Below are 17,200 nucleotides of genomic sequence, written 5' to 3'. Positions count from 1 at the left end.
GAATAGCATGCCAATTAATCTTCATCTAACACCCACGGTGCCGTGCAAACATCCCAGTATTGCTGGTGCTTTCCTCATTTTGGCACTGGTGTCTGTGCGTCCTCGTTTATCTCCGACGCTTGTTCTTCAGCTGTTACACAGGCCAGGAAAGCGGAAATCCAAGTCCTAACAGAGACAGAAGTAAGAACAGGGATACAGTATTAAAACCTGGGATTATAGTGGTTCTTAATAGTCTTCCCCATGAGTGCACACAGTGTCGAATCATTCCTAATATTGCCTGGGGTACATACGGCTTCCCCTCCCCGCCTCCCTCCTCCCTATTACAATATGAAGCTATAACGTAAGGCAACAGACAAGATTTCCATATTGTTCCCCACTCTAATTGCAGATTAAAGACAAAAAGTGAGTCCGGCAGATGAAAATGTCACTACTTTGTCACTTTGCCGTCTGAAGAACAGATCCACTATTAGCCTCACGTCGCGGCCTTCAGAGCAAATGACTGTTTGAAGGCAGCGGGGGCCTGTTGCCATATGGCACCAGACAGCGTCAAAATTGAATAAACAGAAGAGATTTGCGAAAACAAAGCAGCAGGAGTGCATCATTAGACCGCAGTTGTCCACGAGAGAGACTGCAATTCAAATAGGGAGAGGGGTCACACAGAGAGTAACAAAGTGCGAGGATCAGTGTGAGGGCTGCCATAGTTAATTCTTACCACCGCTCGCTCCCCTCCAGCTACACAGCAGCGGCAGACATCAGATATGGCTCGGGCTCGGGTTGCCGTTTTCTCGTTGTGAAACCGCTGTGGAAAATGTGTAGGTTTAACTGCTCAGAGTGATAATGTGATGCATTATGTATCACCATACATAGCAAATGGGTCCTGTGTCCGGGTCTTAGGACACTTCTGCAGAGTCGGAGGTTGGAATATCAGAGGTAAACTATTATCAACTAAAATGTTGATAATAGTATGTTTATTCAGTGATTTGCAGCAGTTGAACTGCTGTTGAAGCTGATGTTTTCCTGAGTCCAACTTGTTTGAAAGGGCAACTACGTCCAATTTCAAAATCCGTGCCTGCTATTCCTATTGTCTTAGACAGCAAAATTAGTAAACATGAACTCTCTCCCAGAAAACCAACAACACTGAAAGCACCCAGGGGAATGTACAATGAACACTATAAAAACGGAGATCACTATAATAGAATGAAGCTGGTTTATATAATGAAAAAGCAAATATTCTGGGGGAATATTCTGTCATTCCATAAAATCTCCCAGCCATTGTCTAAGGAGCAGTTACAGATTTTATACTTGATCATCTTACAAGTTTGAGACGCATGTTTCTGTCTTCTGGCTTTGAGAGAGAGTAGCTCATGTTCACAAATATTGATTCCTCGGTCATGGAGATAACATTGGAATTCTTAAATCAGGTGATATTGATAACATTATAACATTATACATTCAGTCCACCTCATACATATCAATGAGAGTAGACTAAATGTTTGGTACTAAAAAACACACGTGACGACACACACACACACACGATCAATGAAAAGATTCTGTGTACATGAATGTTTTCATACAGTGACTACAACAGCTCATAGTGGTAACCAGTCTAATGTCCATAGAGAGGCTGCTCCACAGCCGGGGGCCATGTCACGAGTAGCTCATGACCTTTGGTTGTGTGTTTTGACCAGTGACGAACAGCAGGCCAAGACCTTAAAGTCTCACGGGGTGAACAGTTCAAAAATATAGACATTGATCTGATTGTGGAGAGCGTTATATGTACGATCTGGAATCAGTCAGCGAAGGGAAGCAAGTGAGATGTGAGCTTGGCAGCTGCTTTTAAATGAGAAGAGTCCACCCGTGCTGTGTTTGTGCTGTTGTGTTTGTGTGTGTGTGTGTGTGTGTGTGTGTTTCTTTTTCTGTGGGTTCTCTCCATACACAATGCTTTAATAGTGCTTGATCTGGAACACATTGCTCAAAGTTTCCAGCATATCAACCTAAAGTAGGTCAATAAAAGCAGGTTGACTGTTTCAGTTCACCATTCACAAGTCTCATTCTTCCGCCTCCAAATACTATAACTAATTTTAAATCATCAGGGCCCCTGATGTATTTGGGTTAGGGTGTCACACATTGCCACATTCTCAAGGATTTATGCTGCGCTCCTTGAAAAACGCATCTGGAGTCTAATAAAGCCTAATCGGACCACAACCCAGGGCACATTAGCTCAGCCATCTCATTACATCTATGAGTCATTGCCTCCATTATCATATCAGATCAATTCAAGCACAGTCATTGTTGCTTTAGTCTGATTGTTATTTTTTTTATCTCTTCCCCCTGTAAAGGAAATTGGCCAAGAAGCGTAAGGAGACACTGAACAGCACCCGCCAAGAGATGACGGTGATGGTCAACTCCATGGACAAAAGCTACACGGAGCAGGGCACCAACTGTGACGAGGCGCTGTCCTTCATGGACACACACAACCACACGCTGAACACCCGCAGCGAGTGCGCGCTCACGCTCAACGGCCGCAGCGAGTGCGCGCTCACGCTCAACGGCCGCAGCGAGTGCGCGCTCACGCTCAACGGCCGCAGCGAGTGCGCGCTCACGCTCAACGGCCGCAGCGAGTGCGCGCTCACGCTCAACGGCCGCAGCGAGTGCGCGCTCACTCTCAACGGCCGAGGTAAGACGGCCCTGCATCAGCCCACCTGCCTTTTACAGTCACACACACCGAGCACGGTGGAAGCAATTTATTTGGTTTGGTCAGGTGAGAAATAATTCCGACTTGACTGCACAGGAAATAATTACACGGGGATAAACTAAACATGTGAGTTTTGGTACTCTTCCAGGACTCACATGTCCCCACATATCTAGGGGGGAAAGGCACATATCCAGGGGGAAAAAAAAAAGTATTAAACCTGAGTTGCAGTGTGAAATATATGTCCTTTTTTTTAAAATCAGGTCTGGAATCTTTTTTGTTTTGACTCTTGCTAAAAAAGAATCTCACTATTGTGGAACAATAGGTCTCAAAAGTCTGTATGAGACCGTATAACGTTATATTTTTACCAAGATAAAGGTACCTCCAGCCCCATCCCTTTTTTTGTAATTTACCACCACCAGTGTTATGAATTAGTGTTAAATGGATTTTTAATGAAGAGCCATCTCAATGCCTCTTTGTTTTCTTTTGCCTTGTTCAAACTGAGACTTTATTCAGTCGGCGCAAATGATTTGACAGTTGATGTTGTAGCTTTTGAAAATCTACCCTTGTTACCAGTGTTATCGGTAGCCAATAGGGAACCAGCTTCTTCATAACAGTTGAATAGAATTCACTTTCATATGACAAAAAAGACTACGATATGATTTTGGAAAATATCTTGATCTTGTTCTTTTTTTTTTGGGGAGGCCCTCAAGGATTGATTCTACTCTTTTTACATATTCCCTTTTTAAATGTCTTTAGTTTCTCTAATTATTTTTGTAACTAAAGTCAGCAAAATGAATAATGTATTTTTTGGAAGTTGCTGATAGCAGCACTATACTGTATTGCTGTGCTAATAGACTATAGGAAGTCCTGTATTGTTATCAATAACTAAAGCAGCTTGAATTCCCAAACCTGACCTCAAAGCTTACGAGTAAACAAGAACACTGAGAAGTCTGTTGCGGGATCCTAAACTCAGCACCCCGTTGTTTCCTATCCGAGAAGGAAAGACACAACACATATGTGATGTGCTCTGTTGCCATAGTCCATTCATTTTCTCTGTCCCAGGTTAAAGTTAATACTTTGTTGATCGACAGCTCAGCTGTCTGCACCCAGGGCTTGACCTGGTATAATCCCAGTCAAAACCATCAGATTAAAACTCCCCAGCAGCTTCTGTCTCCACACCCCTGCAGGGGATGAGCCCCAAAGATGCTCTGACCTTGATTAACTGTCTGTTAGCGTGGATGTTCAAATCTGGCCCTCTGTCTGCCAGCGCAAATGATTTAAATGCATTACTTTTGACTCTGCCTATCAGTGTAACGCCCTCAGTATTGTACCTAAGCCCTCTCACGCTTCCCATGACCTTACGTGGCTGTCAATCGTGTCATTTGGGCTCAAAACACCACGGCTGACAGATTATAGTGCAGAACATACTGCACTGATAACCCAAACCCTGTGAGCGTAGCAGCCGGTTCTGTGTATACTGCATGAGGAGTCCTTACTCTGTCATTAGAGAAGATGACAATACACTTCAATAGTAGTTATGGTTATAAACTTAGTGCATTTACTCAAGTGTTTGATTTGTATACGTTTCAACTGTATTTTTTGATGTTATGCGACTTTATAATTTACAGGGAAATGCTGCACTTTTTTTTGTTCCATCTCCTTTATTCCAACTAAAGTTACTATGCATATCAAGTCAATTACAAATCATTTAATTGTCTTGTAAAACATGTTCAATGTGTACTCCAAATATATATCTAGCCATGCACATTTAGTTTGCTCAGGGCTCAGATATTTCTGCTGCCATCAACATACAATGAAGGTCAATGTCATTTTGTTTGAGAATAACATTGACCATAGTGTAAGTGAGAAAACAGTTGATGATCATGTTATGGTGTATTTATTACCAGTGCTGTGTGTTTGGCAAGAATCTGGCTGAACAATCCGTAACATGCTGCGGGAGTTACCTGTTGCACTATATTGTGACACTGTAAGCGATATATATATATTAAGATTTTTTTTTTTTAAATAACATTTTTGGGTAACTGGCACAACATTAAGAACACATCACTTTGCATAAAATCTGAGAAAAAACAATTGTGTTTTTTATGAAATCTTAACAGTGGGCAGTGCATCAGATTTTAAGTCGAAGAAATATCCATCATCATAGCAATCGAAGCCACTTTCTGCCAATAATCTTTGTATGTGAACTAATAATTAAAAACTGATGGTGTTTTTTTAGATTAGATTATCATGAAACATGATAATACATTATTTACACAGCAGTATTGCTATGTCTCTTACGTTGCAGTGTTGATGACTAAATGCACCTCGAAGCAATGCCAGACTATTGACTGCCTTGTGTTCTGTTTGTTTTTTTTCATGGCTAGCTGGATCATCACCTTCTTCCTTCACGCTACCTAAAGCCAACACTCTCAGTACTTCCATCCCCACCAACGCCTACTACCCAGGTAAACACACACTGTATTTCCTCCCGCTAATCCTGTTGGTCAACAGAGCAGTGTATATTATAGAAGCAGTGGTGGAGAGTGAAAGCAGAAGGTGTGATATCCAGATGTCATGAAACCTTTAGAAGTGTTGGGATGAGTTAATAAGAGACATTAATGCGTTTTATGTTCATGGAAAGACCTGTTTTTATGTAAATGGCATACCAATAAAGTAATGGATGGTATAAATAAATTGAAGTGCTTTAAAAATTAGAAAACCAATTTCACAAATGAGAAGGTAGATAAATTGACTTGAAATGGGTTTACACCCTTCTACATCTTGTAACAGGAAGTGTTTTATATCACTTTGCCAAGATGGAATTCAGCTGTTCAATCATGACTTTAATTTCTCCAAATTGTATTCTTAATTGTATGTCTTATGTAATCAGATCGCAGCTCATTGATGAGATACAGTAAAGGGCAGCTAGATTTATAATCAACTAAATGTAGTGTATAATTAGCTTTTCTGGGAAATATGATGCTTCTTGGCAAGAAACCACATTGTTATTTTTTGTTTTCTGTGGATTTATCGTGGCTTCTTTCATTTACTGCAATTCTCTTTCCTCCTCCAACTTCTGCACTTGTTGGGGGTATGAGCAGATCCCTTTGTGCCAACTGCTATCTTAGGTGAGACACATTTTCTTTTACCATTGCTGTTGATTCTTTATTCTTACTTCTACGTTGAACAAAATTACAGTGTATTACGTTCTTAAGATGGCTGTTTGGACAAAAACAAAGCACAGATTTTGTTTTGTTTTCTCCATTTTTGGTTTGGTTGGCTCTTTTACTAAAGATGGCTTCCTCACCTCCATACCTGCCTGCTGCTTCTCCTCCCTCCCCTCTTCTTCATCCTTCCCCTCCTCTCCCTCTCCCTCCTTGTCGAACGAGGGGCTCTCCTGTGCCGAGGCTGGCTTCACTCCATCCCATCCGCATTGCGTGTCGTGCGTGTGATGTCACATACATGTTTGACCTCTCATATGCATGGACAGACATGTGGACTGGATGTGGAGGAGTGTCTAAGGGGGGCAGCGGGGGTGGGGGGGCAGTTTGCCCCAGCGCCAAGGCTACAGCAGCTGCACTGAGACACAAACAGAAATTAAACAATGTGAGAGGGGAAACAGAAAATCACTCTCTCTTGGCCCCCCTCACCAAAAAACTCAAAAAGAGGATGCGTTCGGTCTGAACATCTAAAGTCTTGCATTAGCTGTAATGCCTCCCTTCCCTCCCCTCTCTCCTCACTACGCATTTTACTCCCCTCCCTCCCTCCAAAACAACAACCTTTTCTATTATTCTTTTTAATGTCGCTCCCCATGCCTTTGGCTAACTGCTAGTGACCTACTTGTTTTTGTTTTTGGTTTTGCCAGTGTTTATTCATCCTGTTCAGTGATAGAATTATTAAAAAAAAGAATTTTGTTCTTCGGTTAATTATTACTGGCTTTTGTTGAACACGCACATCAGCCCAAAGTGCAGCATCTTAAACGAGCAGATGCTTTTTTATACCACATAATGTAGCTGCTAAGTGGGGCACTAGAACTGTGATAATGTAATACTCAAGGCCACGAAGAAAGATGCAATAAGCAACTCTACTTCAGCTCCACCACAAGCACCATACCAGAGAAAACTTGCAGTGAGGGCTTCTTTTTTCCTTCTTCTCCTCCACATGACTGCAACTTAAAGCAGTGTCTTTCATCATCAATGGTATGACAGCTGCTTATGTTAGTTCCACATTTAATGAAGCATGAAACAATTAACATGAAATTGTCGCAGCCAGAAAAGGTTACATGCTTTCAGTTGCGACACATTCAGTCACAGCATTGTCTCATCAGTTGAGGGTAATGATCAAAACTGATTAGATCATAGAGGAGTGGTAATTTTTTTTTATGATTTCATCGCACACTACTATTTAAACCAAATTTAAAAAATAGATTTGGTGCAAATGCAGGTGTTACCACTACCACATGCAAATATAATTACAGCAATTAAGAGACAGAAATCCAAAATGTCAAAAAAGTATTGGCATCATTAAAAATGCAAGTCACAGATTGGAAACAATTACAGCTTGTTTTTAAGACGACCAGTATTTCACCATTAATTTCTCCCTTGAAATCCATGACTTCCTTGTTTTGTTCTTTTACTTTTGTCTTGCACTGTTGAAATTGCCCCATCCATCCACTCAACATCCCCCCTTGACTAGGCTTTCTGCCTCGGCCGTTTGGACCGAGAAGGCATGTGATCTTGCCCTGTAGCGTAGCTCTAAAACACTCTACTGTAACAGGTTCTCATGCTGTATTGTTGCTTATCCCCTCTCTCCTCTCTTCTCCTCTCTTTCTCTTTACATACGTAACCTCCTATTTATCTGCTATCTAAAAAGTGCCCATTAATGGTAAGTTTTCCCAAGTGTGCCCTGGGTTTGGGGGAAGGAGGTGGTGTTTACTCAGAAAGCAAGCCAAAAGGGAGAGGCTGCTTCTGACATGGACATTACGACATTTATTGCATGACCAGTGGACATGTTAGCATCTCACCACCCTCCGCACCATGCCACCAAGCCACCATTAGCCTAGCATGGTCAAAGTACGTTCAGTGCCCCATGGCAGCATCACCCCATGCATTTTCCTCCCATCTCCGCTTCCCTCCTGTTTATTTGATTTTTTTTAGGGTAGATTTTTTGGTTTTAATTTTTTCGGGGGAACGAACCGGGTGGCAGGGGTTGACTCCTCGCTGTGTCTGTGTGATGCTTCTGACGGTGCCTGCTGCAACATGCTCACTGTGGCCCACCGCACCCACTCACATCCTCCTCTTCCATGTTTCTGGACACCCTCCATCGTCCGCTGGCTCCCCACAGCATCTGTGCCTCATGTCTGCCACTGACTGGATTACAGTATGAACGCGCTGGAATGGACTCTGACTCTCAATATGAACTGCAGCCACAACTAGCATACTGTACTGCCAGTAAAAAAAGAAAGAAAGTCAACTTGTTGTTTTACAGCTCCTCATGCAGATTTTTACAACTGCTTCTATACTGTTTCTTGCAGTTGAGTGCCGCTGACTCCTTTTATTCTGACAGTAGCCATATTAAATGCTAATAGTGTAAGTGCTGTCCTTAAAGGGCCTCGTATATTAATGGCTATATGCTGTCTGACAGTAGGCCTGTAATATTACATATTTTCCAGCCACACAGACAGATGGACCTGAACCTTCCCACCACATGACTCATCCTATTACTCAATGATGTTGTGTTGTTGTGACCATCCATAACAAACAGATTACTAGTTGAGAGTTGTTTGTCAATCTGGAGGGTGGTGACATAATGCTTAACAGTAAATGAGATAATGTGCCATCTGTTAATGGGAACAATTGTAACTGAGATATGAAATGGGGGAAGAGGGATAACACCTAGGCAACCAAACTCCGCTTCGTATGCCATTTAACTCATAAAATACCACTTCCATTTACTGCTTCAAGCATTATGTCACCCGTATGTATCTGATAACAATGCACAGATTGTATCATGCGATGCTGGCTCCAACCTCTCTGTCCTGACCTGCTCTGGCCTGTCCCTGTCGTTGTTGTGTCCCGCAGATGAGAGCCAGAACATGGGCAGCGACACCAGCAGCCTGGTGCAGTCGCACACCCACTCGCTGAGGAAGCGGGAGCCGGTTGATGTGCCGTACCAGACGGGTCAGCTGCACCCGGCGATCCGCGTGGCGGACCTCCTCCAGCACATCACCCAGATGAAGTGCGCCGAGGGCTACGGCTTCAAGGAGGAGTACGAGGTAGGAACGTAACCCAGGCTGCGAACCCAAATAAAGCCCGCTGATAGACTTGTAACTTCTCCGAGGACATTCTTGAGTAGAAATATGTATTGGTGTGATACGGGGTTTTGTCCTTGTCATGGTGCAAGGTCCTGTGCCTCTGTCACTGTCTCTCTCTTTCTGTCTCTCTCTCTCTCTCTGTTTTGCCCGACGCAGCAGAACTGTTTTGTTTCTCCCCAGATGCACTTTCATGATAAATTGTTAATGTACCCCGTGTCTGTGTGTTTACGGTGTGATTCGTTTTGTTGTTCATCTGTTCCTTGTTGTTTGCAGCGAGCACTGTGTGTCGCTGTCCCAGTTCCCCTCAGAGACTTAGCCGTAGACCAACGTGAAATGCAACCCCCGCTGCCCAACAACACACGCACACACACACACACACACACACACACACACACACACACTCACACAAAAGTGTAGCAAACAGCTAGCTATGTGTTAGCCATGTCCCCGCCTTCATTTGAATCGGGTCCGCCTGCTGCTCTCTTCAGGCCGTTGTCACATTACAGCGTTCCTAATCTGACACCAAGACAAAAGATTTTGCCCCAGATGAGCATCACTCTCATTTCCTCTCATTAGTTGAGGAGGCTGGCAGGGCTTGGCGGCGCTCCAGCCTCCTCGCCATCCCTCAGCACCGCATCCAGCCGGCCTCATCTCACCCTGTAACGAAAAGGCTTCAAGCTATACTTTTGACATCCATCTTTTGAAACATCTCATCTGTATCGCTCCGGTCTTTCCATCAGACTTCACATATTTTTCTTCACCCAGTGAATGTATTCCCTTTACCTGTATTTTATTTCATCTCTTTTTCAGTCATTTTCTTGTTTACTCTTTCTGCGTTGTTTCCTTGCTTTCCTCTCCCTCACGTCATCTCACTCCCTGCTTCGTTCTTACTATGTGCGGGCCAGATTTATCAGTAATTAACTCCCCACTTCCCCCTGATGACTGCAGAATTAAATAATGCAGCCTCCCATTGCTACCTGCAGCATCAGATCATTGAAGGGCTCGAGTGCTATGGGCTGCCCTCCGGGCCTTATCCATTATGGATAAAGGTGTTTTGGGTTCACCCGGCCGGCATCGCATGGATGCGTAACAGTCAATCAAAAGGAGGTAATGCCACAACGAACAATTGGACCCCATCCCCTTACCCTGTTGTCACCCAGCTGTCCGCAGCCTGTTGTAAAACAAAAGGCCCGTGGGATGCTTAAAGTGTGTAATGGAGCTCATTCTCACTTGGCTAGAGAGATTCATTTGTATGTTGTGTTCTGCTGCTGTCTTCTTCATATCAATCTTGTCTAAAGGTTAATGCCCTTTTTAACCGTTCATTATTGATGATGAGATTGGAGCACAGTGCACCTTTAAACCTGTTGACTTACACTGTACTATATCTTTCTCTGACCCATGCTTCTTGTTATTCTGTACGTTAACTTTGGATCAGATAAACGAGGTAAGCCAATACTTTTTGGTTATTTGTGATTTTTCTTTAACTTGTAGATGATGTCATAAACTTGACAGATGGATGGTGCTTGTTGGCTTTTTTGTAATCCCTGTGGGATTACATCATCTCACATTTATGATCTAGTCTGAAAAGGGCATTTACCAACAGCAGTAACCAAAGCATGTGATAGTCTGCAGATGGTAAATTGTGTGAAATAATATGTCAGTAATGTCAATTCTTCACAATGTCACTGTAAAACGTTTTTTTTTTAATTATTAGAATCTCTTCGATCCATAAATGCTGCATAAAGTAATGCTTATATTTCAAAAGCATAACACTACAGTACAATGTTTTTAAAAAAATGAATGTAAAATGTTATATTTTGTAAGGTAACATAATTCCCACCAGAAATTGCAGACGTTGTACTAGTTAATTACAAATTTAGGTGTGGGTCTACAAATTCATTAGTGTGTTTCATTATCACATAGCCGAACCCACCAACTCCCAAAGTTAATTTACAATTTGGACCATGCAGATGATATAATTGGAAAGCACCATGCAAAAGGGACACACGTTTCACACTGTTAAAGACTTTGCAAAAGCTTCATAAAGCCATCTTTGATATAAACTATCACCAAGTATCTGCATGTCCAAACCCTTCTGCACGTTGACTTACATGGGAATGTGTTGCATCTAGTCTACTGTGAGCAAACCTACAAGCTCCAACCACAAATGAACACCAGTCAGTTTGAATGAGTCTCCTTTTTCTCACGCAGTAAATCATGAATTCAGAAGCAACCTACTCGCCAATTCTGCTTCTTTGTGTTTCCATTCCTTTTCTATTTGATGTTTTGCTTTGCCATAGTGTGTGTTGGATGTCAAGTGCTCTGTTGCTGTTGTCACTATACTGTATGAAGGTGTTCCCATCGTGATTGTTTGCAGAGAAGGTATTGTGCTTTTCACTCACGTCAAGTGGTTACGGTCCGAGCAGTGCTGGGACTGGAGTACAGCAGGTAGCCTGTAATTAAAAACATACCAATTTGGATCTGGGCCAATAGGAATAATTTGAGGATGGTGAAAAACTAGCAGCAGATGTACTCAAATTAAGTACAACACCAACCTTTACTGCAAAATAGTTTTTGCAGGTGGAGACTGCAGTTTCAATCCCTGTCTGAAGAATTGTAGGCGGCCAAGTATTCCCAGTCTGGGTATATAACCTTTTAATTGAAAGCGTTCATATAATCTCTACCTCATGGGACACTTAACTAACAGCATAATTTATTTTTCTATGAATTCAGCCTCTAAACAGCCGGAGGAACGGGACAACAGCATCTGAGACAGGCAGGGTCACTCAGTTTAAACGAGAACTATTATAAAGTTGGCAGGTAACGCCTTTCGGCTTGAAGATGATTTGTCTTCAGATGCTTGATGTTAGACCTGTATCCTTCAAAGTGACAGAGGGAACGACGTTGGCCCATTGCGCTTACTCAAGACATACTGCCACAGGAGGAGAGACCTAAGTAATCCATCTCCGAGACATGCTCCCATCTTCACTGGACAGGGTGGGACATATTTTTAGCACATTAAAGCTGTTTCTCAGTGAAATCACTAATCCTCTGGACTTAATATAGGAATGTGTCCTTGCGTGATATCTGAAAGGCCTTTATTTGCGAGACAAACGGCCTGCTGCCTGCAGTATAGCGCTGAGATGAATGAAACTATCAAGGCCTGGAACACTGATGATTGAAGACAATGCCCCCTCGCTCTCTCAGACTGGCTTGCCACGCTGAAAGAAGCTCTCCAAACAATCTGTTAAACCTCAGATAAATGCTTCCGGATCTTTACTTTCAGATAGTCTGCATTCGACTGTATTAGCAGACTTTTTAAATGTGCATCACCCGACTATTTTAAAGCCAGAACAATAACATGTTTTTGTCCAGGCTAGTCTGCTCGGAGCCAACCCCACCCGCCCCTACTGAACAGCGGTGGACTGGCAGTGGAGACGTATTTTCATAATTTGGCTTAATTGTGCCTGGTGTGCCATCAGAATGGAAATCTCCCCAGCGAGAGATGATAAATATTTCATGAGGGTAATCTGAGCGGCGCAGTTTTGATCTGCAGACGATGAGCTGGCTTTATTTTTCCCCGCGACGAGCTGATTGAGTCCTTCAGAAGAGGCAGACAGGCAGCCGCCGCGGTGGCTCCGCCCAGCAGAGCGGCACAGGGGGAGAGGTTTGAGTGTGACACCCGCCGCTTCATTCCTAATGGCACTAGCTGTTTGACACAGCTCCCCAGGATCCACCACCCTCTCAGTGTTTCATGTCTAATAATGATGTGAATATATCTCTCCCCGTGTCTTCTTTTCTATTGCCAATGTTCCCTTTTCCCTTTTTTCGTGGAGCTGAAAGAGGAAGAGTGTGTTCTTTAGCCTGGTTATCATTTAGAGTGCTCACACATGACACCATATTTCATCTCCCCCTCTCTGTTCTCTGTTTTCTGTCTTTTCAGAGCTTTTTTGAAGGACAGTCAGCGCCATGGGACTCTGCCAAGAAGGATGAGAACCGCATGAAGAACCGATATGGGAATATTATTGCATGTGTGTACAAAGCACCTCCTGAGCGCTCATGAATTTTTGTGTGCCGTTCCCATTCTTCTGGCTGATTTATTGGCCAAGCTTGTGACTCTGGATAACTGTAAGCTGCTCAAACAGAGTTTTATTATCAGCCAACGAGAGCAGCTTTGACCTTTCCAATCTACTTTTATATTCATCTTCCCGCGGTGTCTTTTCAGTTATGAGAAATAAGCCACGCAGCATAATGGCACATAACATGCCTCTGCAATTTTGTTAGAAATGTTGAATTTTACTACCAAACTTGAGCAAATTTGCTAATTAATGCTGATGAGAGAGTTCATTGTAGCCTTATTTAATCACTGCTGTCACAGAAATAAACCTTGAATAAAATTACTTTAAAGTTACATTTCCTAACTTCGGTCTGAAAATATTATTTTATAATTGTAACAGATTTCATTTCTTTGAATATGAACACATTCTAGAGTCACGGCTGCATTATTTTCATTTCATTGATGTGTCTGACCATTAATGTATGTTTACATTCAAAATAAATGTCTTGAGGTTTAGCCTATTCTAGTGTCTGCATTATGTCACCATTAAGGTTTTCCATTAAGCAAGTTTCAAATAGCTAAAATCCGTGAGTTCCCAAAAAATGATTTGAATTATACTTTTTTCTCCTAAATTCACATCATCAGTGTTTTAAACTGACATCAGCATCATTGTGTTTGCCATCCAGGATCAGTCACATGACATTAGCCATGTTGCATTTCCACCTCTCTGTTTTCATTTGTGCCACAGCATGATGCCAGTGTCACTCCTCCATCACCACTTCCTGTTACTCTCTTTACTGTCTGTCTCTTTGTCCCCCTCACGCTTTTCTTCTCATGATGCCCTCGTTAATATGATTAATTCAACGCTGGTTTCTTCCTCTCTGCCTCTCTTCCAGATGATCACTCCCGTGTCAGGCTGCAGGCCCTGGAGGGGGAACAGAGCTCCGATTACATTAATGCAAATTATGTTGATGTAAGTACACACACCAGCCAGTGCCACCAACGCAAAGGTCACTGCGCTTCCTCTCAGGGAGGGAGAGGGCGCTGGTGCCGCCGTTGCGGGGGGCCTGAGGGACAAAGCATCCCCTCCTGCCCATCACATACGCACACACGTACAGACAGAAACAGTCACACACACACTGCCTTTATATTCAACTTTAGAGGGCTGCTATATCGCTCTATTCGTTGGATATATTAAGAGGAATGAAGATCAGAGGCTGACAGCGCTGGGAGAGAAAAAAGCAAACCAGCACACGGGGGATACTGAGGTTATAGTTTTGGACTTTGCTTTGAACAACAGCATGAACACGATGTGAAAACCAAAACTGAGAAGAAAAGAAAAAGAAATTCCATGGATGATTAATAAGCAAAGTTATAACGATGGATGAAAGTGAAAAAAGAATACAAGATACACAAAGAGAGCCCAATATGGTGCTTTTAATGTCACAATGGAATTACATACACATCAAATAAGTCCAAACTATCCATGTGGCATCTAAAACTACACAGCTGGATGCATTAAGTGAAATATTCAAAAATGTACCATCCCGAAATGAGGTCTTTTGTCTTTGCTTTCCATGACGGACAATGTTGCTGTCGCAAAACAATGATTCATGTGAACACTTTCTGATTTGCCACCTCTATAGTCAAGGTTTGGTTAAGTTTAGACAACTATTTGGTTAAGTTCAGCGGATCGTGGTCATGGTTAAAGTAGACATAGTATGCTCATTTTCAGGTTTATTTCACCACGGATTGAGCATTTCACCAAGGCACTTAGACGTGCTATCGAAAGAAATACCTTAAAATCTCAGTTTTGGACCTTTAAAATGTCCAGTGTCAAAGCCTTAGTACACTTACCATCTTCATCGATCTCCTTCCTAAGATGTTGTGTCACCTTACTGCAGCCTTTGCTTATGCAAGCGGTCATGATGTGACATCTTCACACGTCTGGTCACTTTATACAATGGAACAAGCAACCAGCGTTGTCCTTTTCCTGGTCTGAAGAGACTACACACAGCCTCACTCTGCTTCACATCCAAGGTGGCTACCTTCTTCTCTGTTAGACACTGAAAAAACCTTCACGCAGAAACAAGTGAATCAAAGCAGATGCAGTTGCTATCTCCAAAGGTTTTGTTACAACTCTTACCACAAGAGAGTACTTGCACCACAGCACTTACATGCACTCAAGTGACTAAGCATACCTTTGCAGTCAGTAAAAGTCATTAAAAAGTGGCGTGAGACAGAAAACAGATCCAACCCACTTAACTCACACAACATAGGACCTGCTGATCTGACCTGATTTGCTGTTGATAACAGTGTTAATAGCAGGATGTGACCAATCACAGCAGCTCATTGGCCTCTTTGAGCAGCTTCTTCCGCTTCATGTGTAATGGCCTGGTGATGTACCTGACTCTCTAAGTGGTTTTCTGCTCGGGAGAGAACTCTTACTCCGTCTCCCATCTTCTCCTCCCCCGCCTCTCTAATGTGGTAATTTGTAATCTCTTGTTACGCCTTCAAACATAAATTCATAATGCAAGGTGTGCCACTGCAAATGCAGGGGGCTTAAATTATTTACCTTTCCGACTATTCAGTTTATGGCCCATTATGCTGCGAAAGGGGCGCCGCGGAGAAGACTCACAATAGAGAGGTCCCCATTATAAGATAAGAATACACGCATATTAAAGAGGGCTCTGATTGAAAAGGATTTCCACTGCACTGCCAGCTTCATTGAAAAAGTACTTAGTAGAAATGCAGGCAGATGGGTAATGATGTTTTTGCTCTTCAGAAAGCTTTTTAACCCATCTAGAAGCTTGTCCTGCCCAATAAACTCTTATGTGTAGAACATTTCCCACAGTGTTTGTTATTGTGCTCTATTATACTGTCGATTATTTCAAGTCATGTACGAGTAAGCAGAGCCAGTGGGGTATGTTTCTTTTTTGCCGCAGCTGATTGAGTATTTTCATAAGCATTTAGGAGGCAGGAAACATATTGTTATAGCCTTTTGTCTGCAGAGTCGTGTTTGTGTGCACATAGGGCAAACACTGGTTTGCTGGGGTTGTGTGGAGTTTACTAAAAAAAAAAGGCAGTCATGAAACATCTTTACAGTTTCATTTACATTGAACATAACAAACCATTTTATAGCTAAATGGGTCTGCAAAGTGTTCACCATCAACACCTTTTATTAGTTTTTTTTACTGCAAGAGCAACAAAAGCATGATCAATGTAGATCTAAATACGCACGGTGTAAATTATTTTGACACGGAGCCGTCTACAACAGCAGTTTGTGCCAGCATTGGCATCAAATCTAGCCTATGATGGGAGACTTTGGCCAATCACAGATCATTTCAGACGGAGGGTGTTCCTATTGGCTGTTCAACAAATGCATGCATGTCCCATCAGGGGCCGGGAGCCTGATTCAACGACAGATGAAAGGTTGCTAATCCAGCATCGCCTACAACTGCCTACACAACAAGGAAGAGTGAGAGAGTGTGACAATATTGACGAAGCTTTTCAAACGTGGGGAGAAAGTGTTGCGAGAAGATTCACTTTTAGTAATCAATTTGTATGTAATCCACATGTAATCCACGTGCAAAGCGACAAAGTCTGCGTGCGGAGGTGATGGGCATGGCCGCATGCATCCAAAAAACACTAGGAAACCACTGTCTTTGTGAAATTAAAAGTGGATGTTGACTAATTTGTCACGTACATCCTGTATTTCCTGACAAAGTCTCGTACAGACCGTTGTAAGAAGATACGTTACACAGATTTAGTTTATGTCAACACAAGCAGTCAGGGTTTTTCTTTTGTTTTTCCTACACAGATTATTTATCCCAGGCCTAAAGAGGTTTAAATATCCAGAGGTAGACAAGAAATATGAGACAAAAGTAGTGACCGCATTGGGGGTTCCTGTCAGGCAGGTTGGAAACCACTGCTCAAAAACGGCTATCGCTGAACACACCTTAAGCCCTTGTAGGTTTAGTTTACATGGTGCATCGGTTGTGCATTTTGGGGCGGCTGTAGCTCATGGGGAGAGTGGTGGTCCTGAAACCACAAGGTTCGATCCCCAGTCTCCTCATAGTTTGCATGTAGTGTGTAGTTGAGCGCCTCACGGACGCCCACTGCCCCTTAATTA

At 42.7% G+C, this 17,200-nt stretch overlaps 1 protein-coding gene across 8 annotated transcripts in view; it reads left to right on the top strand.

Annotated features, from left to right (window-relative positions):
- The window catches only part of LOC137804160 (receptor-type tyrosine-protein phosphatase mu-like), a 137,970-nt gene that overhangs the window by 99,484 nt on the left and 21,286 nt on the right, over positions 1–17,200 (top strand). For 6 of the 8 annotated variants that reach the window (XM_068603231.1, XM_068603265.1, XM_068603239.1 and 3 more), the window contains 7 exons: positions 2,340–2,677; positions 5,083–5,163; positions 5,800–5,826; positions 7,571–7,582; positions 8,779–8,972; positions 12,955–13,042; positions 13,965–14,041. In XM_068603231.1, the coding sequence (XP_068459332.1) occupies positions 2,340–2,677; positions 5,083–5,163; positions 5,800–5,826; positions 7,571–7,582; positions 8,779–8,972; positions 12,955–13,042; positions 13,965–14,041 (817 nt within the window). The remainder of the gene's footprint in view (positions 1–2,339; positions 2,678–5,082; positions 5,164–5,799; positions 5,827–7,570; positions 7,583–8,778; positions 8,973–12,954; positions 13,043–13,964; positions 14,042–17,200) is intronic. The other 2 variants (XM_068603282.1, XM_068603246.1) reach the window with 1 other exon arrangement.

Source organism: Clinocottus analis, unplaced genomic scaffold (assembly GCF_023055335.1).
Source record: "Clinocottus analis isolate CAN_PGR_092001 unplaced genomic scaffold, fCliAna1.0.p SCAF_11, whole genome shotgun sequence".
NCBI classification, from domain to species: Eukaryota; Metazoa; Chordata; class Actinopteri; order Perciformes; family Cottidae; genus Clinocottus; species Clinocottus analis.
The sequence above is the reverse complement of the archived record's forward strand: the minus strand, read 5'-3'. Positions and strand labels throughout refer to the sequence as shown.